Genomic DNA, 27680 nt, shown 5'->3' with positions numbered 1-27680 from the left:
GTCAGTCCGTCGTCCCCACCTCCCTGAAGGCATCCACCATCGTTCCTGTCCCCAAGAAACCGATGGCCTCCTGTCTAAATGACTACCGCCCTGTTGCACTGACATCAGTCATCATGAAGTGCTTCGAGCGACTAGTTAAAACCCACATCTGCTCCTCTCGTCCTGTCACCTTGGACCCTCTTCAGTTTGCATACAGACCAAACAGGGCCACAGACGACGCCATCGCCATGGCGATACACACCATGCTCACCCACCTGGACAAGGGGAATACTTATGTGAGAACGCTCTTCATTGACTACAGCTTGGCATTCAACAGTATCATTCCCTCAAAACTCGTTTCAAAGCTCGCTGAACTTGGTCTAGCACCCTCCATCTGCAGCTGGATATTAGACTTCCTGACGGGCAGGCCCCAGGTGGCAATCGCACCTCATCGTCACTGATCCTCAACACAGGCGCACCACAGGGCTGTGTGCTCAGCCCCCTACTGTACTCCCTGTTTACCTACGACTGTACTGCCAAGCACAGCTCAAATGTCATCATCAAGTTTGCTTACAACACGACCATCCTGGGCCTCATCACAGACAACGATGAGACGGCTTAGAGAGAGGAGGTGAGGGCACTAACCAGCTGGTGCCAAGACAACAACCTCTCTCTCAACGTCAGTAAAACCAAAGAGATGATCGTAGACTTCAGGAGACAGCGGGGGGGGGGGGGGGGGGGGGGGTGGGCACCTCCCCATCCACATTGGTGACGCTGAGGTTGAGAGGGCCAGCAACTTCAAGTTCCTCAGTGTACACATCACTGAGGACCTCTCCTGGTCGCTACACACAGACACCATGGTCAAGAAGGCTCGCCAGCGGCTCTATTTCTTGAGAAGACTGAGGAAGTTTGACATGAATGCCAGCATCCTCACCAACTTCTACAGGTGCACCATCGAGAGCTTGCTGACGGGCTGCATCACGGTCTGGTACGGGAACTACTCTGCCCACAGCCGCAAATCACTACAGAGGGTGGTGGATGTGGCACAGCACATCACAGGCAACAGACTTCCTGCCATTCAGGACATCTTCCACCAGCGGTGTCTGCGGAAGGCTCACAGCATCGTTAAGGACCACAGCCACCCAGCACACAGACTGTTCTCCTTGTTACCGTCTGGCAGATGATACAGGAGCATGGCTGCACGTACCACAAGACTTAAGGACAGTTTTTACCACCAGGCTATCAGGCTTCTCAACTCGCACAACTAAACATCCCCCATTGGAGACTGGACTACCTGCTTGTTGCACTGTCCTCTGCTCAAGTGCACTGTTACTCACTACTAACTTGCACTGCACTGATTACCTACACAGGGTACTCCCTACTGCACTGTCCACTGTCTACTGCAGTTTCAATGCACTGCTGCACACTGATTACTTCATGTCTACACTGGCACATAAAGCTGTACATCCCCCATGTGCAATACCGTTGTTCACACTTGCCACTTTAAATTTTAATTTCAATTTTAAGCCTCCTTCGCATGTAGTGTATATTTCATATTCTATTTCATTCTCTTACTCTTATTTATTTATTTTTTCTAATCCCTTGTTTTGCTCTTCCACTCCTTAGTGTGTACTCTATTTATTTAACCCTACTGTACTTTTATTTTATTCCATGACCAGTGTGCTCTATTGCTGAGTTGACCTGTTTCTCTCGTCTCACACATTTCATTGTACCGTTGACCCTGTGTTAACCTACATATGACAAATAAACTCTTAAACTTAACTTAAACAAGCACCTGTAACAGTGTATTGTTTATAGATAAGTGCCTAAACGACATGTCTTTCATCTGTGCTTAGCTACATCATCAGCTCTTCACGGCGTGAGCTGGAGTGTAGAAGAGAACTCTTGGAGGTGTGAGAAACTGTCTCTTTGCCCACAAGGTTTGTCCTTTGTACCACCTCACAGTGAGATACTGAACAGGAGCGATGTTCTTAATGTCACACTGGAGTACATTCTGTGTCTTCTCCATCACTGGGCCTGTGTGATTTACATAACTGATGGACACATTGTCTGGAGTATCTGTGTAAGCAGAAATTGCTGGAACATGTTCTACCAGGCCAGTGGATCCATTACGAATCTCCCAGCCCAAACCTTTGGATTGAAAATCGGCCCAGTAGTTTTTGTGTAGTTCTGCTAACAAACATACAGACAAACAAACTGCGCCAAAGACAAGCAGACTGACGGACAAACAAACGGTACAGAAAACATAAATAAACAGGAAATAAATAAAAAATATCTCAGCTTTTAACAGAAACCATAGCCTACACAACTGTTAGGCTAAGCCTACCAAATCACCACATTTGCAAAATATCACAATATTAGAAATACCAAAATGAACAACAGCAGCTTTTAAAATGATTAGCTGAATAGACAGATGCCTCAAGGTATTTTCTTAAAATAAAGTACATTCAAACATAGCCTATGCTCAACAGCACAAATGTCATCACACCAGTTTAGGTAAATAGCAAAAAGAGACATATGAATGGCCTATATAACACTAATAAATAACAAAGTAAACAGACTTTATGAATGAAATGCAGGAATCCTGGGACCCACAGTTTATCTTTTGACCGTCCACGGCAAAGTTAAAACCGCATGCTCCTGCTATTTGCGGTGGGTCCCACGGCATCCCAATCCCAAAGCACTGCTCCAAATTAGACCACTGCAGACCTTCATTTGGGCACTCAACCTTAACTGCAACTATCAGGATAGCAAACCAGGCTTGCTGTTCTTGCAACCATGCCCCCAGAGCGAAAAGTAGCGGGAATAAATTCGCGGGGTGTTTCGCTGTGTGCAAGCCTACAGTTGCGCTTCTGCGATTAGTCGACGTATTTGATTATGTCTATTCATTCACTGTGTTCTCTTTCTTGGTGTCTGTTTTCCAGTGCTATCAAAACTATATTATTAAAACCATTTTCAATAATACAAAAGTTTTTCTTTCAATTAAATGAACCAAAGATCCTGAAATATTTTAGTCTCATCCCAGCCATGAACAATCTGAATGTTATATTTTAAGAAAAACGAATATATTGTGATTCATACGTTACTGACCGTGCTTCAAATTATACCATGATATAAATTTTAGATCATACTGCCCATCCCCATTGAAAGATCTATAAGCTTTAAAAAATCATTCAATTTAATGCCAGAGCAAAAACTCTAAGACTTTGAACTAAGACAGTTCAGAGGTAAATGGAAATCCGTTTTTCATGTTAGATGATATAGAACCGATTGGCCGAATGTTGGCACCACAGCAAACAAGTAAAGAAAAATTAGTCAGTTACTCATCAGCTGTGTGTCATCCAATAGAATAATACATCGTATCTCTAAAACAATGCTGCTGGTTGAACATTTATTTAATGTATTCCCATAAGCCCTATCTTGAGTGTAAACAGAGTTAGGTAAGGTTTACACTAGATAAGCTTTACACACAGACAGATTCTAAACAGATGCAAGAGCAGTTTCATGGTGACCTTAAAGGCCTTCCATGGCATCCCCAGTCACCACATTGAAAAGTCACTCAACTTTCATGGAACATCCTGGAGTGCTGAGGGCAGAACAGTTTTTGTCCTTTCATTCCTCAAAGAACCAGACACTTCCACCTTGAAGAACAGACACAGTTCAGAAGTTGTATAACACCTTTCCAAGGTGTCCTGAAATGACAGAGTGGCCCAATCAAAAATATCCATAGGATGTGAAGTGTTTCCATTGTTTTGTCCAACCATTTTATTTACCTAATGCAATCACATGTTTTGACCAACAGGTGATACACAGTATCATTAGAACAACAGAGATAATTTTGAATCATTATATTCTCTGACTTCATTCACTGTGTTCTCTTTCTTGGTGTCTGTTTTCCAGTGCTATCAAAACTATATTATTAAAACCATTTTCAATAATACAAAAGTTTTTCTTTCAATTAAATGAACCAAAGATCCTGAAATATTTTAGTCTCATCCCACTCATGAACAATCTGAATGTTGATACATGCACTAAAATAAAACAGAATATTTAATAAGCTAAATCAAACTATATTTTCAAAATGCTTAGTTCAAGGTCAAGGTCTGTGTATAGCTAAGTAATAACTAAGCTTAACTAAGCAATAACAGAGAAAGAAAATCACCATAGAAAGAACACTGATGCCTCCCTCTGCTTATGCTCGTGCAGCAAATGTCATTTTACATGAAAACAGGACATGATATAACACAGCAAGGCCTATGGAACTGCTGCATGTAAGCCATTGCAACACTTTACTGTCATTCTTCACAGTTTGTAAGGAAGGAACTTGTTAAACTCAGTTTATTTTACATAAGATATTGGGTAAGGCTCTGTTGGTAGAAAAAAACTCCACCAACTTATCATCACAGACAAACCTCAAAAACAAAAACACTACTAGTAATATATATATAACATGTCTAGCAGCAGAATAATTTCAGTAGATCTCTACAAATGCAGCCAAATACCTTTAATACGTTTAATTAGACCTAGCATTAATTTGCACAGGATTCAGTGTTAAATTCACTCCTGCAAGGTTAACACTTAAAGGGTAAAAATGGTTTCACTGCTGATTTTGCTGTATGGTGATACCATTGTTACACAGACATAAAGAGGAGCTGGTTGGTTCTGAAATCTGCTGTTACCTCAATATTTCTTTAACATTAGTTACAACAGTTGTTTTTCTGAAGTACTGAAATGGCATAATTGACAGGAAAAATGAACAAAACGTTTCACAAGTACATGGAAAACAGTGAAAACAATGATAGTGGTAAAAAGTTTCTAACTTGATGATTGAGATTCAAATGGGAAATGGTAGTAACAAGGGTTCTAGAGAGACAGGATACAGCTTTGAGATTTAACAAAAACAGAAGACAGTGATTAATGAACTGCAACAAAGGAAACAGCTCTCACAACAGAGGTCAAAGCAAGGCTGAGACAAACCAGCCTACATCTTAGAATAAAGACACAATTAACTGACTGTATTCAACACCAGAACTATAGAAAAGCAGTTTATATTAGTTAGGAGGCGACTTAAGACGCTTATATAATATTATGGCTATACAGATGACAGCCAGAACTGAAAGGACTCCAAGAACGATGCTGATTACATCTGTGGGAGAAAGATGAGATTAATTCATTTGGATTATAATTACTCATTACCTCCTGCTATGCAGTTCCTGGCCCTGGATCTTCTTCATTAATAACACAGCCTATGTTTTACTGTCTCAGGTGGATATAAACCACACCAAACAAGACAAGACCAAAAAACAAAAGACAGCCACAATATTTCTAACAGTGTTCCCACACTATGGTCCTGCTAATGTTTAAGTTTCCCTTTCAGCTCCTAAAAGCAGCCTCAGTCAAATTACAACAGAAACAATAATGGTTTGACTGTCTTGTCTGACACATGTAAAGTACATGACACTGGTAGTGGCACAGCATTGGGTAACAGATTAAGTTGAGAGATATGATCATATGAAATATCTAGTCAAATACGAATGTGTGAAGTGAACAAGAGAAAAAAACACAACACTTCTTGAACTCACTTCTTGGCTTGGCTTTGACACTGAAGTGTTTCCAAACTCTGCCTAGCTTGTTGGAGGCAGAACAGGTATAATTCCCTGGACTGAGAGATGCAGTGGTTGGTTGGTCTGTTTTCTCTTGTAAAAGCGTGGAGTTCCAGCTATACACAGGTGCAGGATTTCCTATGGCTGTGCAATTAAGGGTGATCCCAGCATCTCCTAGTTCAATGTCCTCTACATCACTTGGTAAGGAGACTATAGAGGGAGGATCTGCAGAAAAATAACAACATAGGTGAATTTCTTAAATTTTACAACAATGTACCAATACATAGTAGCACAGACACACACACACACACAGAGGATGTTGAAGTTAAAATTATCCAGTATTCAAACCTCTGAATTCATAATGAAAGGAATTCCCCTAATCCAGGCAAACCTAATATTTCCCAGTTTAGTGACCTCTTCAATACTGGGCGACAAGGAGACTATATAGAGAGAATCTCTAATAAAATAACAACCACAAAAAGACAATAAATGTAGACTGCTCAAACCTTACAATAAACCATACCTACATATCTATGCTCACACACACATGTATTTCCTACCAGCGATCCTCAAATGTGATTAGAAAATATTTGTCTTTTCCCCTGTATTTCATGTCAAAATGTCTTGAAGCTTGATATGATAATACTGTCTAATACCTCTGACACAGTGACACCTAGAGGTGAGTTGCTGTGCACACTGATTGTAACCTTCTCTTCCTGCCTGATATTCACAGATGTAAAATTTCTTTGTATCTGTGTATTTAAAAAATAGAAACCTGAGAGGGAGAATCTCCAAAAAAAACAAAACAAAGGTAGACTTCTTAAATCTTACGATAAAACATACCTACATATCTAACACTCATACACACACACTCTTCATACCAACACTGCGTGAAAAGTGGTGCACTCGGAAATATCCGGACAAAGTAAACTTTTGCCAAACCTGCTGTTTGCCGGAGGTATTCGGATGCCCGCAGAACTTTGTTATGCAGAGCTGAAAACTCCACAAATGTCCGAATACAGCTGTTAGACGGAGGTTTTCAGGCATCTGCGTGACCACAGTCGTTAGCTGAGGCTTGGCCTTTCAAATGCTAATAGCAGTCAGTAGTCTGGGTGGGACTGGGTATAGAAGCCTGCCCCTTCCTCGCTATAACTTTCTATCAGTTAATCTATATGTAATATTCAGGCTATATTTTAATAACCATAAAAACTTGTTAGGTGTTGCATGGTGTATAATATAGCAGTGGTAGGCCCATATAGCCTTTAATATCATTGCACTGTCGTGCAGCTAAATTAAGATGGACTCTTCAACTGGGGCATACAAAACACACTGAAAACATCATTTTAAAAAAAGTCTAAATGAGAGGTTCATTAATTACATATTTGATGGTTATGCAACTGCCCTTTACTTGGGGTCAAAGGTATAGGGTGACCAGATGCAAACAGACCAAATGGGAGACAAGTAGTAAGTTTGTGTGGGACAATGTGGGACATGTTACCAACGCTGAGAGATCACGTAAAACTTAGATATAATGTCAGTCTAACTGAATAAGAAACACTTGTATACACTTGTATTGACAGACATCCAACATGCATTGGCCATTACAGGCCCTTCAAAGGCAACTGTACTTAAGCAAAGCAGCAGGCATCATACAGCTCAAGTCATTCACGTTAAACCTCTGACCAAATCCAAATATAAGAATAAATAAGGCTCAAAATAAAATATTACATAAAATAAAACAATTTCAATGCAAATCTTTATATCAAGCCAAAATCTCTATTGGATGAGTAGCATGGTCAGAAGGGATGAAAGAACTTTTTTCTTTCTTTTTGACCATGATGTCGGCTGACAGCGTTTACCTTCATATCTGTAAAGTTTTACTAAGTTTGGTTTTTGTGACGTAGCAAATAAATTCCTCGGCCCCACAGCTGCAGAGTTTGATTGACGGCCGCCACAGCCTCTTGATGACCCCCCTCAATGCTCTCCTCTCAGCCATTGGGTGAAAGCAAGGCTTTTAAAAAAACTCGGCTATGTTGCATTTTTACTGCTTTTGACATAGCGCTATTAAATAGATTAGAAACTATGCCGCAACGGCACAAGCGGCTCATGTGCCAGGCAGGTAAAAGAATGGATCCATTTATTTTTATTTCTGACAGTTAAAAACCAAACGACCAGTGAAAATGTGGGACGTTATCTCAATATGAGGGATGCGGGACAATGGGTACAGGAGGTTTTTTTTTAACTTCACAGGGCATCCGTCTTTAAGTAAAACACGACCACAGTAAAATAACTGCAAAAGCTGGGGCTTACGGAGCAGCCATGTAGCGATGGTGAACATATTAATGTGTGAGTATCCATATAATAAGAGTCGCTGACCTCAGTTTCATCTGTGTGATAATATCTTAAAACCGGCTGAGGAATATAATGCAAGTTTTAGGAGATCAGGTGTACCCTACAGTACAAACTTTGTGTCCTAAAAATATTCCCATTTTTCGGGAAAGACTTTATTACGTGTGTATAATATAAGCTGTTTAAATATATAGGTTTTTAGACTCTGGTTTAGAAAATTTGCATGGCAAAATGTCTCAAGACCTAATCAGTGATTTTCATGATTGAGGCCAATATAAATTAGGAGGCAATGTCATCAGATTAAGAAAGCTCTTGCCTGCTGATCAGAAACTGGGTCAATCCAACCCCATTCTGTTAGAGACGGCCTATCTGGAGCCACCTCAAGTGCTTGTCCCCAGCAGTGTCCTCCTTGGTACACGGCTCTTTTGAGGTGCTGCACTGGTGCATCCTTAGTTGAGGGAATTTGCTCCATTCATTCCAGTGATTTTTCTGTGACTTCTTTTCAGCAAGTTTACTGTCCTCTTATTGAGGCTGTTTTAAAAAGCTGGAGCTTGTTCCTATTTAAAGGAGCGGTGATGGCAGCACCGAGAACTATCAACTGAAATAAATGCTTCCTCCATGTGGACACTAACATAATAGACAATTAATTTTGGCCCCCTAGAGTGATTGCAAATGAAGAAGTACATGAAGTATGTCTGAAATTTCATTCTGCATCTTCTCAGATACTGCGATTTCTGCAGAAAGTAAAATGGCCACGAGGCGGTTTTTCAATGGCTCCTTCTCTGAAAATGTTTAGGGCCCCAAACTGTACAAGTGTACAAAGTTTCGTGCTTTTATGAAAAAGTGAACATATGACGTCAAATTTAGCTATATCACCTGGACTAGGACTGACCTCACGATGTACTACTGATGGATAAAACAAAAGTTATATTACTTGATTTATTGTGTAGTACAATCTTTTGTCGGCGGAACGAAACACTACCTCGAAAGACAAGGTACAAAAGTTCTTGTCATCAGTTAACCTAAGTCTTATCGAAAGGAGTCCCAGCCGAACTACGCAGAAGTAAAACAGCGGGGCCCAAAACCGAACAATTAAAGAACGAAGGAAATAGCAGCTACAAAACACAGGTACGGAAGGCTAACGCTAAAACCAAAGTCTGTCAACTCGTATACAAATTTGAGCTGACGTTGACTTAATCGTACTTTTTGTATTTCGGTATATAGAAGTACCCTTGAAAAGAAGTAACCGGGAAATTGTAAGGGAGTGATTTATGTTCACGTTGTGACTTTTAACTGTTTCCTGTAGTGGTTTTGTAGAAATTAAGTCAATATACACGAGCAGCTTTTTGTTTATGATCTTTAGAAACTGCTGGATTTAGAAAGAAAACAGGTCCTTTGACCGTCAGGGTAATGGGAGCCATGGTTGGAGCTTTTACCTGTTTTTGATCAGCGCTCGTTCGGTCTTTGAGTGGGGTAACCAGGGGGTACCGGGGCACGCGAAGCAAAGTAGCTGGTAACGGAAGAGTGTGGAAAAACTGAGGTGAAGATGTTGAGTGTTGATGTTGGCTGACATAAAAGGATTCTCATTGTTTTGAGTTATTTGGAAATAAGCTAACGAGCAATCACCAAACTCGAAGCGGCAAGACAGTAACTTAGCAATGATACTCAAATTTCCGAGAATGACGTTGTCTGATTTCAAGTAAAGATTTCACTTTCTTTTGAAAAATGGATCCGAAATCGACGAAACATGGTTAGCAAATTAGTATTTTTTTCTAACTGAAAATCTGACTCAAAAATTCAACTTTAGAAGTACACGAACGCTTTCAATGTATGTTTTACGATTTGACCAATTAGATTGTAGACTTCTGAGAGAACGCACCATTGGCTGCAGCGTGGGCCGCTGTTGTGACGTCACCCAAAAGATTGTATAAATTGAAGGTGGCTCGCCGACTTTCGTTCAGTTTTGTTCTTGTCAAAACACGAGCTGGGCTTAAGTGGTCTCAACTAGTTTTCTGAGGAACCATTACACGCTTCCGAAATGTCAGAGGAAAACCAAGTAAGTGCTATCGATTATATACAGAGAAAAACTATTATATTATGCCTTGATATTTGAGTTCTGATTGCTAATTATCACTATTCTGATTAAGTATCTATCAACGTAATTAACTGTGCTATGTTTGCCATGTTGGTCAGATTGAAGAGATTCTGTCTCAACCAATGTTTGCTGAGAGTTTGGCCTACCAAACAGACATTGTAATTGATGATCCAGAGGGAAGAAGAGCATATAAGGTATGTAAACGCAAAAATTTATAAGTAAAATACAGTTCTGTAGAATTTTTGTGGAATTTTATGTAGGAGCCTACACTAACATTTACAATAAGAGTTGAAAATATAGTACTGTTCTATAACAGTTAAACTCTCGCGTAGAAGATTCTTAAGGTTATTCCAAATCGTAAACACTGCTTTTAAAATGTTTCTGTTACTAGAACCACAGTCTCTGTTCTGTAATGTATGTGCTTACTTTACAATGTTATTTTCGGTGTGCAGATCGATTTTATAAAAGACTCCTACAAATATGAAATCAGGCGTAAGCGAGCAGCAGTGAATGCCAGACTGAAAAGGATGCTCTGTAAGGATGCATCTTCTCTCCTGAGTGTTCTGCAAGAATCTCCTGTCCTTCAGGAGATCCTGGCCAGCCTGACTACTGAGTATGTTCTCTGTCTTTCATGCTGCTTTGGCCGTGTCAGAGAGAATTCAATGTTGTTTAAAGTAAATCACTACATTTAGAGGTCTCAGCAGCCGTCTTACATTGGATTTGATGTTGTGAGAAATGAATGTACAATTAGAGTTAATGAGTTAGTAACTATATGGTTATTATACATATTAATTAGGCTTGTGTATTGTGTATATTCACTGTAGTTATTGTGTTTGTGTTATGTGTAATTACTAACTAAGTCTTTTCTCTTGCAGGCAATGGAGTCTGATCCGAGATGGGGTGCCCCAACCAGTAGGCTTCTCTATTAGTATATTACTTGTTTTAAAAGTCATTGATCATAGGGGATACAAATTTTGGTCAAATGTCATATATTTTGCTAGTTTTCTTTAGATGTTCATAACAAGTTTATATGTAAATTGTCAGTAGTAGATGCTCTGGAGTTCCTGTAAAATCTAAATGCAATGACTTCAGTAAGCCTGTCTTTAGACACGTGACAATTTATTATGATTCTTTAGTTAGCAGTGAAGCTTTTCGATAGACTGAGGGTAAAGTCCACCACATGTATTGTTTGAATGCAAATTGACTAATTGCTGATTCTTTTTTTCAATGCAGATGACTAAAGTTGAAATTTGCTGGGTGGTTGTAGAAGTCGTGAAGGTCACCAGCGCGATTACAGAAATGATGATTGTTCCGTTGATCTCTGGAAGCTTGGGAGTGTATCCAAGCTCTTTATTTATATCTAGAGTGGTTACCCCTGGCACCCCACCATCCATCTGTGCCTCAGCAGAGAGGTAAATTCAAATGAAATGTTGCTCTCTTCATCTGTCCACATTATAATGCATTTATTGTGCATTCATAGTGTACTATGTTTAAAGAATATGATCATTATCTAAAGGGTACACATCAGACATAAGAATTGTTCATAAACTGGTTAAATAAATTAGACTGAAATAGACATATTAATTAGAATAGTAATATGAATGGAAGTAGTAATATAAATTTTTGCATTTTATTTCTGTTTTTCGTGGAAGGCCTGAAACGGAGGAGCTGGTTGAGTCCACACCTTCCCATACCCAGGTAACATTACAGGCTGGGGACGGTCCTGTGGATTCAAGTGTGCCTGATCCGATCCCAGGCGCAATCTCTTACACGGTGCTGTCTGTCTGTCCGAGGGTAGTCAGACAGACAACCATTGGTCTAGAGGGTGTTCCCTCTTTGGAACATCATGCCGCTAAGATCGTGGATGCTGTACTAAAAAGACATGAATCGGAGATGGATGGCCTCACTTATGACCATGCAAGTGCTCATAAGTTCCTTTATGACATGGAGAACATGATACTGTTTGTCCTGGAGAGCAAAATGGCAGTATCAGTGGTGGCACACGGAGGGGAACCTGACACGGTCGTGTCTTTTCAGGAGTCTGAAACAAAACGACCGACTCCACGCGAGCTCCTTGCTAAGATTGTGGAGGAACTGGTAAGGCGTTACCTAAAATCCAACAGCCTTCCCACCACAGTGTTTCCAGTGGAGCAGATAGCGGACGTTGTCCTGGAAAAGGTGGCTAAGCGGTGTGGTCTAGCCTCCGAGGAATACAAGACGGACAGCGATTCGGACACGGAAGAGAGCGTGGCAGGTTTACCCCCGATTTGGGAAGAGGAATTGGAGGAGGAGGAGAAGGAGGAGGAGGAGGAAGAAAGTCAAAATGTTCCTCCTCCTGCTGAAGGGAAGAAGAAATCCTGGTGGGCAAGACTGAAGGAAAGGATTGCGAGACTGAAAATCAAAACAAAGGTAAGAATGAAGCATAGAACTGCATATTTTTGCATGTTAATTCATCTTTAGCTCTGTCATTTTAGCATTGTTTCTGTAGCTATCAAAACCATTTGTAATTGTACGTGTAATTTCATATTGTTTTCCATAGAATATGTAACGGTATTTACTTTTTATATAAGAAAAATCATTCTTTTGCTTCCTAACAGCCATCCAAAGGGGGAAACGGGGCAAACAGTAAGACACTGGCTAAGAACCAGATTCAGTGTGTGCCACAGGAAGATGTTGCATCTCCACCTGAGAGTAAGCCCGCCACATATGAGCGCAAAGAGAAACTGCAAAAGTGTTCCCTCGTGAGGAGGATTTGCAAGTGCCTCAGGAAGAGCCTGCACTAATGCCCTCACATCTGCATGAAGAGCCAGCATCAATCCACTCCCATCTGGATGAAGAGCCAGCTCCAATACCCTCAGATCTGCTTGAAGTGCCAGCATCAATCTACTCCCATCTAGATGAACAGCCAGGACTAATGGCCTCAGGTCTGCATGAAGAGCCAGGATTAATGCGCTCAGATCTGGATGAACAGCCAGGACTAATGGCCTCAGATCTACATGAAGAGCCAGGACTAATGCGCTCAGATCTGGATGAACAACCAGGACTAACGGCCTCAGGTCTGGATGAAGAGCCAGGATTAATGGCCTCAGATCTGCATGAAGACCCTGCACTAATACTCTACGTTTCTGAAAATAAAATATGAAATTTTGTTCACTGAAAATATTGTGTGGTCTCAAATGTTCAGAGTACATATTATATCTGCTTTGTTTGTGTTTCCTGTGTCACCAGATGTGCTATTCTGAGTTTTAAGACTCTTGTGTTCTCTTCCTAGATGAAATAGAAATAGAACCAATCGCGAGTGCTGTCTGTGCCTTAAAGGAATTGTGGTTAACATTAAGAAAAATGAGGTCAATGGTAATCATAGATAAGTCTAAGAACTCTCAGGTTAATTAGTCATTTGTACAATTACAGATCACTAAACTATAGGAAATGCTGTAACACAACACTCTGCACCATTCACAGTTCACATTCACCTGTTTCTAGTTCATGGAGTTATTAGCTAAAATCACAAACAACAACCAAAGACTGCAGAATAAAATAATTCAAATCAGCATGTCACCTTCATCTAAAACAGATGAAACGTCTTCATTTCTATCGTTTTTATAAGCATTTGTATAAGCATTTGTATATTCCATAAAAAAATTAATTATGCTCTGAGGACGACTCACAGAGAACGTTGATTTTTAGCACATGCTCCTTGGTTCCATGTTTATTTGTGGCATTGATAGTGAAGGAGCCACCGTGTTCTCTGGAGAGATATTTCGGGCGATCGACTCTCTTTCCATCTTTGGACCAGGAGATCTCAGGAGTTGGAGAACCCACTGCTGTGCAAGAAATGTTCACCTCCTCCTGCTCCCTCACCTCATATTCCAAAGGGCAGTCAATCTCAGGAGCATCTTTACAATGAAGAAACACATGATTTTCATGAGAATGGGAATTATTCTGATGAGAAATACACAGGGATAGATTTATTACAACACTACATGGCAGAAACATACACTCCACGGTGATGAATGTGTCATAACTCCTTTCACCCAATTCATTTCTGGCAATTAACTGGTACCATCCAGATTCATTTGTGTTGAGGGGCACAGATGCTCTGGAGTGTGTGTGAAAATGGTCCTGTTTTAACAAATTTTCATCCAGCTTGACTTTCACCATCAGTGCAGAGCAAGACTATCGAGTTCTACTACAGCTAAAATTGTTGAAATGCACGGACCCTGAGTTTTCAATGTTTCAAACACACACACACACAGAGGAAATGTTACTGATTTGTACACATTATTTCAAAATGTAATGCAGGTCTGCATACACATTCTGTACCCCCCCCTTCATTTGTATCCAATGGGAAGTGCGCAAATGTAAGCGTTCCTACAAGCATTTGTATGTTCCATAAAAAAGTTAATTATGCTCTGAGGACGACTCACAGAGAACGTTGATTTTTAGCACATGCTCCTTGGTTCCATGTTTATTTGTGGCATTGATAGTGAAGGAGCCACCGTCTTCTCTGGAGAGATATTTCGGGCGATCGACTCTCTTTCCATCTTTGGACCAGGAGATCTCAGGAGTTGGAGAACCCACTGCTGTGCAAGAAATGTTCACCTCCTCCTGCTCCCTCACCTCATATTCCAAAGGGCAGTCAATCTCAGGAGCATCTTTACAATGAAGAAACACGTGATTTTCGTGAGAATGGGAATTATTCTGATGAGAAATACACAGGGATAGATTTATTACAACACTACATGGCAGAAACATACTCTCCACAATGATGAATGTGTCACAACTCCTTTCACCCAATTCATTTCTGGCAATTAACTGGTACCATCTAGAGTCATTTGTGTTGAGGGGCACAGATGCTTTAACCTCTGCTCCTCTATGGAACCAGGTAAGGTCTGGATGTGGGTTCCCCAAAACATCGATATGCAATTTATCCAAGGTGGAATTCCACATCCGAGAGAAGTTCAAACATATTTCTATTATCGGCTTGTCTGACAAGACACAATGACACCCATATGAAATGTGGCAATTAGAAAGCTGTGATGCAGAAAGGAAAATATTTGGCACTTCTGGCTGTAGAGACCTTCATTGTTTAATTACATATACCAGCATAGTGTACTTACAATGCACAGTCATGTGAAGAGTCTCTGTCTGTACTGTAGGAGGGGGTTGAGGTCCCTCTGCTCCCAGGTCCAGCTCTGCCTCACACCTGTACTGAGCTCCATCATCAGCTCTACTGGGAGTGATCAGGAGTGGAGCAGAAACATTCACTGGAGTCTTGGAGTCATCAGTAAATGTTTGACTGTCCACTAGATTCTGTCCTTTGTACCACCTCACAGTGAAATACTGAACAGGAGCGATGTTCTTAATGTCACACTGGAGCTCATACTGTGTCTCCTCCATCACTGGGCCTGTGTGATTCACATAACTGACGGACACACTGTCTGGAGTCTCTGTGTTAACACAAATACATGCTCTGAGCATGGATGAACAAACAAATAAGTTATGGATATACTTTTCATATTCTCAACAGGGAAAACAGACTCACTATAGACAATGACTGAAAGAGTTTTGTTGTGCTGTCCACCATCAGTGTTGATGAAGCATATTGGCTCCATGTCCCAGTCAGTCAGTTCTGGAACTGACCAGGTGGTCACATTAACATCGTCCCTCAGTTCTACACCTCCCACAGGGGCCTCCCAGCCCATGCCGTAATGTTTAGTGGAGGTGCTGCAGTTCGCTGACACAGGATCCCCAAATCTCACCACAACCTTGGGTGGATGAAGCTCCAGCGGATGAACATCTTTCACAGCAGAAACTTAAATTCAGCTTAATTTTCACTTTAACCTCATATGCTGCTCTCTCAGGCAAATCTCAGCAGCCCTTCTCTTTTTCATAGGGTCTCATACTTATTAATCTGCTGATTTGCTGCTTATTGTTTACAGTTTGGTTTTGAATGTGAACCATTACCCCCTTATCTGTAAAAATCTCGTGCTAAACCCCCTGTGAGCAAAAACGATGGTCCTCTTTGAAACGTCCATTCACTACACCCTGACACACTGTACCACACTGTGAATTATTCCTGTGTGTGATCATTCTCATATTTATGGAAGAAGTGGATTTCTTATTGCATGTCTTAGGTGACAAAGTGTTATTTGGAAGTTATTTGGAAGGAAGTATAGCTTTGATCAATGAAACAAGTTTTCAAAAAACACCATAAGTATCTTGAATCAGGGACTCAACATATTTTTTGTCTAAAACCTTAGAGGACACTTGAAAAGCAATGTGCACACAGTCAGAATACACCCTTTTAATGAATATATTTAAAGTTTAATTAACCCTCCCACTGTCTTAAGAAATATACCTATTACCTTATTATTAGCTTACCTACCAGACACCTATTACCTTTGGGTCACTATGACCACAGGATCCCCAAATCTCACCACAACCTTGGGTGAACTTAGTTTTAGCTAACCACAGGACACAATCAAAACATGATTATACAGTCAAATGAGAAACATTCAACTTTGATAAATGTAACATTGTTCAGTCAAAACTGGGTTAAACAGGAATTTCTGTTGTCTAGGAATCTTTGTATCTGGATGGGCTATAGACTACTGCCTGAGATATCTGGATGACATTTTCTGACTCCTCAGTGAATCATTGCAGATTTGTTACTTAAAATTTGTTACCTAGCTTTAGTAAAATATGTATTAGTAAAATATGTATTATTATATGTATATGCGTAAGTTCTCACTGACAGATACATATCATTTTTGAAAATGAAACTGAGAACTAATTACAAACCGCTGAACAACGATAGAGTCCATTATTATGGGCCATGAAATCAACTGACTGCAAGCTACAGAACAGAAACAAAAACTGGCAACAATGTTGTGAAAAACAGGATATGAGAAAAAATTTCAACAATTCATCAGTTCAACAAGAATAAATGTTCAACAAAGTATTGTCACAGACTCACCTCTAAAAGTCAGAAATGTTGTGAGATAAGCTAGCCCAGGCAACACGGACAACATCCTGATGGTGTTTAAATCAGACGAATAAGTATGGTTAAGTCTCTTTCTGCTCAAGTCAAAAATAAGACAACACCCTTCCCCTGCCCGCTGCCGTCATGCTTTTCCCTTGGCCGAAACACAACAATGCAAAGTGGTCCTAGGTCGTCTGACCCATCATTTTCACACTGAGCTTGAAAAGCTGGAAAATTCGAATCGAATATAGGAAGTTTAGAAAGCCTCGCAGAATCTATTTTTTTTTAAGAAAGCTCTATTTAATTAGGGTTTAGGCCACTTGGTGTGAAATTTGAAATGCATGTCTGATCGGCGCCTTCAATGTCGTATGCAAGAACTGCCAACTAGATAGAGATGTAAGGGGGGAAAAAACAGGAAATTCTCCTATTTCCTGAGCGGGTTGTTATGGGAGGTAATCCCTGCCAAAATGAAAATGAAAATGAAAACGTCTTGATAATACTACTGTGTGAAACAATGACTCAGACAAGCGTTGACAAGTTCCAAACTACTTATTTTTCTGGTCGGTTATGACGGGCTATCAATACATATGATCAATACATATTTTGGTCAACAGGACACAGAGACAAGATGAGTCTTTTATTACAATGAGTTTCTATACTGAACATAATGTAAAATAATGGTATTCTGGAAATTGTTGCAGTTGACCCAGGAATCAAACCTGGGGCTTCAGCTTGGAAACCCAGAGTCTCACCCTGGTGCCACAAACTGTGTGTCAGACCCAGAAGCAGAGACTGAGGCATGAGGACTTCAGTTCGGGTGTCTTTTACTTGGAAAATCAAGGCAGACAAAACCAAAGTGAATCAGGCAAAAGCAGAAAACAGTCCGGGGAAAGAGGTCAAAAACCAGAAGGCAGTAAGATCAGGCAAACGAGTCCAAGATACAGCAGGCACAGCCACAGTCCAAGAGCAGGTAAACAGGAAGTCAACAACAGGTAAATCTCCAAGAAAATTACAGACAATAGACTCAGGGGAAACAAAGGGTAACAGAGCAAAGACTTGTGACATGGCTTGGTCAAGGAATTGCACATGGGTGACAACTCAAGACTGAGCAAAAAACTAAAGAGAACAAGAGGCTTGAATAGACTGACAGAAAAAGACACAGGTGAGAACAATACACCAATGATGAGAACAAGGCAACTAAACACGCAACATGCAAAAGACTGAGGACCCCACATGGACAAAAAAGGAACAACATCCCCCAAAGTCATGACAATTATAAGGTTTACTATAATTACATTGTATAATTTGAGTGATATTCATGTATAATTTGAGTGATATTCATGAATGTATACCAGTCATAGGTCAAAACATTGCTAAATTTCACTGAATTATAAAAGCCAGAGATGGTACTAAATGAAGAGCTGTTTGGGAGCCGAAAGAGCTGACTCTTATTGCTGAGCTGAGCCAAATGATCTCGCTCACTAATGGGATGGGAATTCCCATCAGTATTTGGACAGTAATGAACAGTGTGCTTCCATAAATATTTCTTTCTTTCCTGTTGCGTTTATTAACATTTGTGAGGCTATTTCAATTGCTTGACATTTCAGTTTCATGTGTAAGACAAGACATTTAGGAAGACAATCTGCTGACAAAAAGGCTGCTGTGTTTATTGGGATAAATAACCACATGGGTTTTGTGGGGTTGAGTGTACTTTGCAGCCTATGAAGTGTAGGCCCCTTTAATGCACTTTCTTTGTGAAACGTGTTTTCAGTGTTCTCGTGCAGTGTGTTGAAGCAGCAAGTTAAACCGCTGCCATTGAAGAGACAGTCTAGTAAGATTTAGCAGTTACTTTGACATATCCTCATACATTTCACCTGCACGGTGAAAACTGTAAATAAAAACAATACAAAAATATTCAGTGTCTGTGTTCTTAACTAAACACTGCTGTGCATAGCTTCAAAACAAATACACACTGCCGTTTTGTACCATGTAGCAGTTACCATCGCTACCAAGATCACATATCAAACATCGTTTTTCACTAAATTGTTACTAATATATATGTGTGTGTGTGTGTGTGTGTGTGCACGTGTGTGTGTTCAGACAACATGTCAGATAACTCAGCTTACAGCATTGCCTCTAAGATGTTTCACAGTAGCTTATATTTCGATTGTGCCTCACCTGTCTCTTGCTTATCTACGGAACCAGGAACGGTTTAACAGCGAGTGACCGAACAGCGAGTGACCCAACCGCAAGTGACATTATCAGAGGACGTGTGCAAATAACGATTTCAATAACGCTGTCAATTTTGAAATTCAATAAGAAATAGTTAACAACTTTTTTTAATTAGAAATCTGAAACAAAGATAAATAAATGCCAGAGAGGCATCACATGTTTTATCTACGGCAGAATGAGGTTTGAGTGAATGTAGCCAATTGTGCTTATGGAAAATGAAGAGCAACAAGGGAACAATGTCTCGCATTGTTATATGTCAAGATTTTTATTCAGAAATATTGGTTGTTCTGCTGTTTTGGGGCTGAGTCGGCTTCTTTTCTTTTTTCTTTTTTCTTTTTTTTTTTCTTTTTTTTTTTTTTTAACAAATTACCTCCTTAACATTGGGGAAAAATCGTTCGGGAGTTTGCAGTTGAGATAGATGTGTGATCAGCAACCAAACGTGGGGAGCAGCAGGTATGCCACCTGTCGAAACAGGGGTGAAACACATCAAAGCTCAGCCGGGGTCGCCTGACATGAGCGTTTTGACCCACACTTCAGAGCAGTGCTTCGAAACGCCTGCGCTTCGGAAGCTCGACACAGCTTCGAAACGTCAGTATCGAACCCCCCATTCCTAATGTTTTGTGTTTGAGCTCCCAAGGTATGTGCCCTTTACAATATAGCCCATTATACTAATAAGCAAGGGATTTAAACCAAATGATATTGTCTATTTTAGTTGTCCTGCCCACGCGGGAGTGATCCTGTGTGTTAGTACCCCATACCAGAGCTGGTTCACCTGCCGCTGCTTTTGCCGTTGCCACTGTCTTCACCGCTGTTTTGTTCCTTATTTTGTTTTATCTCGAGGTGTTTGAGCTTTTCTTCCTCCGCTTCTATTGCCAAACCAACTGGGTCGTGTCTTTGATTTTCGTTTTCTTTTCAGTGAGCAGAGTGCCATGTTGTTGGGAGGTTTGGCACCCATGGTGAGGGCCCTTCACTTGATGCTTGCGAGTAAAAGCACCGGGACATAAGTGTTGATTGCTCCATTCTTTTTGCTGAGAGGATTGCTGTGTTGCACCTGAGGTGATTAAGTGGTGGCACACCTTGGCACTCCTCATTGCAGTCTGCTTCTCCACAAGTGGCCTCAGTTCAGTCTTCTTAGTTTTTAGTTTATATTGGACTGGCAGTTTATACATTTTAGAGTATAACTACAGTTTTGGATTTTGTAATAAGGCCTTGCTAGTTCAATTTTTAATAGTGCCGTTTTTATTCCCCTTACTCTCGGGTTTCTGTCATTTGGTTTATTTTATGCTTTTTCTTCCCCAGCAGCTCCAGTCCCTGCTTCTTTGACTGATTGATTAATTTGATCATTTCGATAAAACATTTGGTTTATTTTGAAAACATATCTGTCTTGTATCAGTAACACGTCTGTGTGCCTTATTAACTTCCAAAACAATACTTGAGTTTGTTAGGACAGCATTTCCAGGGGTGTAATGCCCCAGGTGGCATAGTCAGTCTTTACCTCACTCTCCCCTTATTGCCCTCGTCACACCTGAATATCTAGGCACATATGATATCTCTGTGACATACTGTGTGAAAATTTAACTGAACTATTGCAATCTCTGCATAAGTTTTAATAGCAATCGAAGTATATTCCCCTTTTAACTCCTCGGCTGTTTGAGCAACCAAGATTAAAATGTTACATGTGTTTGACAAGGGCCTTAAAAGGAACTCCAATGGAGCAGTGATTTTTCAAAAAGCCAGGCCAAAATCAGCCAATCAGCTACCAGCAGGTATGACAGACCTCTTATTAGCCAATCCACATGTAGTTTAGTGTTTGTGTTGACCTCTGTGTTGACCTGTCAGGCTCTAGGAAGACAACAATAAGCATAAAAGTGACAAAAGTGACTACATCTCAATCCTTCAGTCTGGTGCATTTTATTCTTGTGCACTTGTCATGGAAATGTTCGTGTTTATCGTCACGACCACCGGGTGAGCGCAACAAGTAAAGGGGGAGAATGCAGAGTAGTATTGGGCAAAATGTTATTTTATTTAACCAACACAACCAAAAGAGCAAATGTGAGCCACCAAGGCTTGCAAAAAGTTCCAAAAACACGGAGTCAGTGCGAAGAGCCTTCTCCAAAAAACACCACACATCCACGACAGGCGTCCCAAAACACATCCACGACAGGCGTCCCAAAACAGGTAAAACTGAAGAGCCAGAGAGGAGGAGCGGCAGCGCTTTTAAATCACCGGTGTAGCTAACTGAGCTGACTGCCTCCTGCTGCACCACCAGCACACCTGCAGGGAAACACAGAAAGAAAAAAAGAAAACGCAGCCACGGCCTGGGGGAGAAGGGGCAAAGCCCAGAGGGCCGTGAAAGTGTGTGGATATATATAACAGATTCGTCAGCAGATTCATCAACATGACAAAGAATTAAAAAAAAAAAAGTTAACTGACTTGTCTTTCATTTTCAGCAAGGCAGAAAGGGACCATATGCACCTGTTGAGTAAGTCTGCAGCATTTCTCAAATAACGGGAGATAAAAATGATCATATCACATTAAATTATTAACAATCTCAATTCAATAATACATTATCATCAGCTGCGCGTCTCTTAAAGTTCACTTGCTAAAACATCGGAATATCAAACAAGAGAACTGTCTTGCAAGGATTACTGATAGTCAGCACAACAATTAACTAATTAAGCTTTCGTTAGATGATCTCTGAGGAGCATGTGAGACATTGCCAGGGATAACTGAGTTATTGTAACATACTGGATCTGTTTATTGTCTTATACAACTTGTTGCACAGCACTGGGCTTTAAAGCAGATTTCACACTTAAAGCAGCAAAAACAAAAAAAACCCTCAACAATCAAACAAACAAAATAGAAACAAATCAGTGAGTCATTATAAGCTGCTTCACCTTTCACCAAAGAAATACTCTAAAATATTCTTTTCTCTGGTCATTATGCAAGTTTACTTAATTGTCAGGAAGACTATGAATGATACATCCAGAAAAAGACAGTATAGGACACATTGGCTGATTAGAAAAAAAAAGATAAATGTAATGAACATATAAAGTACATCTTAGTAGCAGACTATGGATAAAATATTAGTTGATGGTTGATGGTCATTGGAATTCCAAAACGTTACACAGACATAAGCTTCATAACTATGAAAAACCGAGTAAAGGTATAATTCCCTGGTCTGAGAGATGCAGATATATTTCATGGTTTGTCTGTTTTCCTTTGCGAATGTGTGGAGGTGATCCCAGTATCTCCTTGTTCAATGACTTCATCACAGGATACGGAGACATTAGAGAGAGAATCTCTAAAGAACAAAACAAAACAAGTTGACTTCTTAAATCTTAGAATAAACCATACCTACATATCTTCACAGATGGACAATATATAATACAAAAAAAAAAACATTATTTGTTGTTTAATTAGCAAATAATATTGCACTGCAAGGAGCATTTCACACAAATATAATTCATTATTGTCACTGCATTTTGTGTGTGAAAATGTAAATAGTGACTCATAAAGTCTACTAAGTGAAATTTAACAACAGTCTGTCAGAAAAGGCTTATAGTGTGCTGTGCTTTTAAACATCTCTGATGCTAACCCAGGCAACATGGGCAACATTTTGATAATGTTTAAATCATAACTTTCAGTTTCTCTTTCTGTCTGATATTCACAGACATCAAATTTCTTTCCGTCTTTGCATTTGGAAAATAGAAACCGCTATCAAACCGTGATTAGATCGTTAAATGAGAAACATTCAGCTTTCATAAATATAACATTGTTCAATCAAAACTGGCTTACGCAGAAATTTCTGATGTCTAGGAATCTATGAATCTAAGTGGGCTCTATGTTCTAAGATATCTGGATGACATTTTTTGATTTCTCAGTGAATCATTACAGACTTGTCCCTTATCTCTCACTCACTCCCTCACTCACTCATTATCTAAGCCGCTTATCCTAATTAGGGTCGCGGGGTAAGCTGATCCCAGCATTCACTGGGCAAAAGGCGAGGAAACACTTTTGATTTCATCTTAAATTTAGTCTTTTGACCAATATATACACGTTTTTGTCATATTTTAGTCATTTGATCATTGTTAGTGTTAGTCTAGACTTAGCAAACGAAAACTATGCAAGTTTTGGCCAAATTTTAGTCAAATGAGCTTTGTGGTATTTTTCCCACTAATTTTGCACCCACATTGTTTGTAGTGCGTTTTATTTTCAGTTGTATTCTAGCTAAAATGTGTGAACAAATCCATTCTTTTTCTTCTTCCAAGAGTAGCAATGATTTGAGTTTCCAAGTTAATGTTAGTTAAAATGTTTAACGTTCGATTTCCAGAGGAGGGGCAATATCGAGGCAGCACTATCAGTATGGATAAAGGAATCATAAGCATGCAGTTTGAGTGCAGGCACGCAAGTGAATGAAAAAATATAGGCCTATCATAGCTATATTTCTTGTCCATTTGTCTGTCTCTGACATTATCGTCTCATTATTATTCATCAGCGAAAATGGTAATATATTTCGTCACAGATTTTATTTTCAAATGTGCATTTTATTTAGTTATCATCTCGTTTTCATTGTGGAAAAAAAGTTCGTTGACGAACATTTTCCATCACAGTTTTTATCGACAAAACTAACACTGACGCAGGGCACATTTGTTACTTAGCTTTAGTGAAATATATATTAAGTGCTCGCTGCCAGACATGTATTATTTTTGAACGTGAAACTGACTGAGAGCTAACTACGAACCACTAAGCAATAAAAAGGCCATTATTATGGGCTATCGAATAAATTGAGAGCAAACTATGGAATACAAACAAAAACCAGCACAACACTGTGGAAAACCGATTTGAGGAAAGAGGGAATAAAGATTCAGCAAAGTACTGTCACAGACTCACTGTCACAACTATTGCAAGATGAAAGTCAGGGGGTGCCGTCATATTTTGATTTGACTGTTGTGGCCTGTAAAGCCCTTTGAGACTGTAAACAGTGACACTGGGCTCTAAATAAACTTGAACTTGAACTTGAACTTGAAATGTCAATACTGTATAATACTGACACAGTGACACCTAGAGGTGAGTTGCTGTGCACACTTGCAGTAATTTTCACTCTCTCTTTCTGATGAAAATTCAAAGGCATCAAATTTCTTTCTCTCTCTGAATTTAGAAAGTAGAAACCTTAGATCTCAATGAGACCCTTTATTACATAGAGCAGCAGAATTGTCAGCTTCCTATACCATTGTAGAAATTGTTCGGATGAAAATCTTTAAAAAAACGAATACTTACACCACACTTCGACATTTAGAGCCTTTGCCTGTGCTCTAGGAGGAGGTTGAGGTCCTTCTGCTCCCAGGTCCAGCTCTGCCTCACACCAGTACTGAGCTCCATGATCAGCTCTACTAGGAGTGATCAGGAGTGGAGCAGAAACATTCACTGGAGTCTTGGAGTCATCAGTAAATGTTTGACTGTCCACTAGAGTCTGTCCTTTGTACCACCTCACAGTGAGATACTGAACAGGAGCGATGTTCTTAATGTCACACTGGAGCTCATACTGTGTCTTCTCCATCACTGGGCCTGTGTGATTTACATAACTGACGGACACACTGTCTGGAGTCTCTGTGTTAATACAAACACATGTTCTGAGCATGGATGAACAAACAAACAAGTTATGTATACTTTACGTATTCTCAATGGGGAAAACAGACTCACTATAGACAATGACTGGGAGAGTTATGGAGTGCTGTCCATCATCAATGTTGATGAAGCATATTGCCTCCATGTCCCAGTCAGTCAGCTCTGGAACTGTCCAGGTGATCACATTAACATCGTCCCTCATGTCTACAGCTCCCACAGGGGCCTCCCAGCCCATGCCATAATGTTTAGTGGAGGTGCTGCAGTTCACTGACACAGGATCCCCAAATCTCACCACAACCTTGGGTGGGTTTAGTTTCAGGTTACCACAGGACACTATCAAACCATGATTAAATAGTTAAATGACAAACATTCAGCTTTGATAAATGTAACATTTTTCAGTCAAAACTGGCTTAAACAGGACTTTCTGACGTCCAGGAAACCATGAATCTGGGTGGGCTCTAAGTTCTAAGATATCCGGATGACATTTTTTGATTGTTTGGTGACTCATTGCAGACTTGTTACTTAGCTTAAGTAAAACATATATTAAGTGCTCACTGTAAGGTATGTATTATTTTGAAAATGAAAATAACTGTGTTCTAATTACGAACCGCTGAATAATAAGGAAGCCCATTATCATGGACCATCAACTACATTGACAGCAAGCTACAGAATACAAGGAAAAACCAGCCATGACGTTGTGGAAAAGCGATATGAGGAAAGAGAGAGTAAAGGTTCAACAAAGTATTGTCACAGACTCACTTCTAAAAGTAAGAAATGGTGCGAGATAAGCTAACCCAGGCAACATGGACAACATCCTGATGATGTTTAAATCAGACTAAGATGTATGTTTAAATCTCTCTACAGCTGTCTTAACCCTCAGAAGGCCATGCAGCAACGAAACATTAAATTTAACGCGTTGACAACTTCTGTTCATGTCCAAAGTCACACAACACCATGCGCTTGCAGAGCGTCATCATGCTGTTCTATTTGCCCCACCTCAGTGACCTACCATAAGTGTGATGGAAAGACCTATAGGCTGTAATAAGTATTACATTTGATGCCAAAGCCAAAACTGTAAGACCTGGAGCAACGAACGTTTACAGGTAAAATGGAAATCTGCTCTTCAGGTTAGATTACAATGAATCTAAGGAGGTAAGATAAGGAGATTATAGAGGAAGAACCTCTAAAAAAATAAAATAAAATAAAGCAAAGGCACACTTTTCAAATCTTACAAAAAAACATACCTACACATCTGTACAAACAGACAGACGGACACACGCACACATCAATAATCTCCAAATGTGACTGGAAAATATTTGGTTTTTCCCCTGTATTTAATACAAAAAATGTCTTGAAGCTTGAAATGTCAATACTGTATAATATTGACACAGTGACACCTAGAGGTGAGTTGCTGTGCACACTGATTGTAATTTTCATTCTCTCTTTCTGATGAAAATTCAAAGGCATCAAATTTCGTTCTATCTCTGCATTTAGAAAATAGACACCTGAGAGGGGGAATCTCCATTTATTCCATAAAGCAGCAGAACTGTCAGCTTACTGTACCATTGTAGAAATTGTTCGGATGAAAATCTTTAAAAAAACGAATACTTACAACACACTTCAACATTTAGAGCCTTTGCCTGTACTGTAGGAGGAGGTTGAGGTCCTTCTGCTCCCAGGTCCAGCTCTGCCTCACACCTGTACTGAGCTCCATGATCAGCTCTACTGGGAGTGATCAGGAGTGGAGCAGAAACATTCACTGGAGTCTTGGAGTCATCAGTAAATGTTTGACTGTCCACTAGAGTCTGTCCTTTGTACCACCTCACAGTGAGATACTGAACAGGAGCAATGTTCTTAATGTCACACTGGAGCTCATACTGTGTCTTCTCCATCACTGGGCCTGTGTGATTTACATAACTGACGGACACACTGTCTGGAGTCTCTGTGTTAATACAAATACATGTTCTGAGCATGGATGAACAAACATATAAGTTATGGATATTTTACGTATTCTCAGTGGGGAAAACAGACTCACTATAGACAATGACTGAAAGAGTTTTGGAGTGCTGTACATCATCAGAGTTGATGAAGCATATTGCCTCCATGTCCCAGTCAGTCAGCTCTGGAACTGTCCAGGTGATCACATTAACATTGTCCCTCAGGTCTACAGCTCCCACAGGGGCCTCCCAGCCCATGCCATAATGTTTAGTGGAGGTGCTGCAGTTCGCTGACACAGGATCCCCAAATCTCACCACAACCTTGGGTGGGTTTAGTTTCAGGTTACCACAGGACACTGTCAAACCATGATTAAATAGTTAAATGACAAACATTCAGCTTTGATAAATGTAACATTTTTCAGTCAAAACTGGCTTCAACAGGAATTTCTGTTGTCTAGGAAATCATGAATCTGGGTGGGCTCTAAGTTCTAAGATATCCGGATGACATTTTTTGATTCCTTAGTGACCCACTGCAGGCATATTACTTAGGTTAAGTGCTCACAGTAAGATATGTATTATTTTTGAAAATGAAAATTACTGAGCGCTGAACCGCTAAATAATAAGGAAGCCCATCATCATGGACCATCTAATAAACTGACATGAAACTACAGAATTCAAGGAAAAACCAAGAACAATGTTTTGGAAAACCGATATGAGGACAGAGGGAGTAAATGTTCAACTATCTATTGTCATAGACTCACCTCTAAAAGTCACAAACGATGCGAGATCAACTAATTTGGGTAACACGGACATCTTGAAAACCTTGGGAATATGGCAACGGAAGATTAAAT

At 40.0% G+C, this 27680-nt stretch overlaps 1 protein-coding gene across 1 annotated transcript; it reads right to left on the bottom strand.

Moving 5' to 3' along the window:
* Window positions 1-1835: 1835 nt before the first annotated feature.
* On the bottom strand, window positions 1836-27680 carry LOC115826057 (hemicentin-1-like). The gene is made up of 13 exons (XM_030789736.1): window positions 27591-27680; window positions 26928-27185; window positions 26505-26834; window positions 24968-25225; window positions 24550-24874; window positions 18283-18317; window positions 15593-15847; window positions 15168-15497; window positions 14805-15035; window positions 14475-14702; window positions 13716-13943; window positions 5583-5828; window positions 1836-1951 (listed from the first exon to the last, which is right to left on the bottom strand). The coding sequence occupies exons 1-13, from the start codon at window positions 27640-27642 to the stop codon at window positions 1836-1838; spliced, it is 2892 nt and encodes a 963-aa protein (XP_030645596.1). The 5' UTR covers window positions 27643-27680.

This window comes from Chanos chanos, chromosome 13, assembly GCF_902362185.1.
Source record: "Chanos chanos chromosome 13, fChaCha1.1, whole genome shotgun sequence".
Taxonomy (NCBI): domain Eukaryota; kingdom Metazoa; phylum Chordata; class Actinopteri; order Gonorynchiformes; family Chanidae; genus Chanos; species Chanos chanos.
This window is presented reverse-complemented; position numbering and strand designations above follow the sequence as displayed.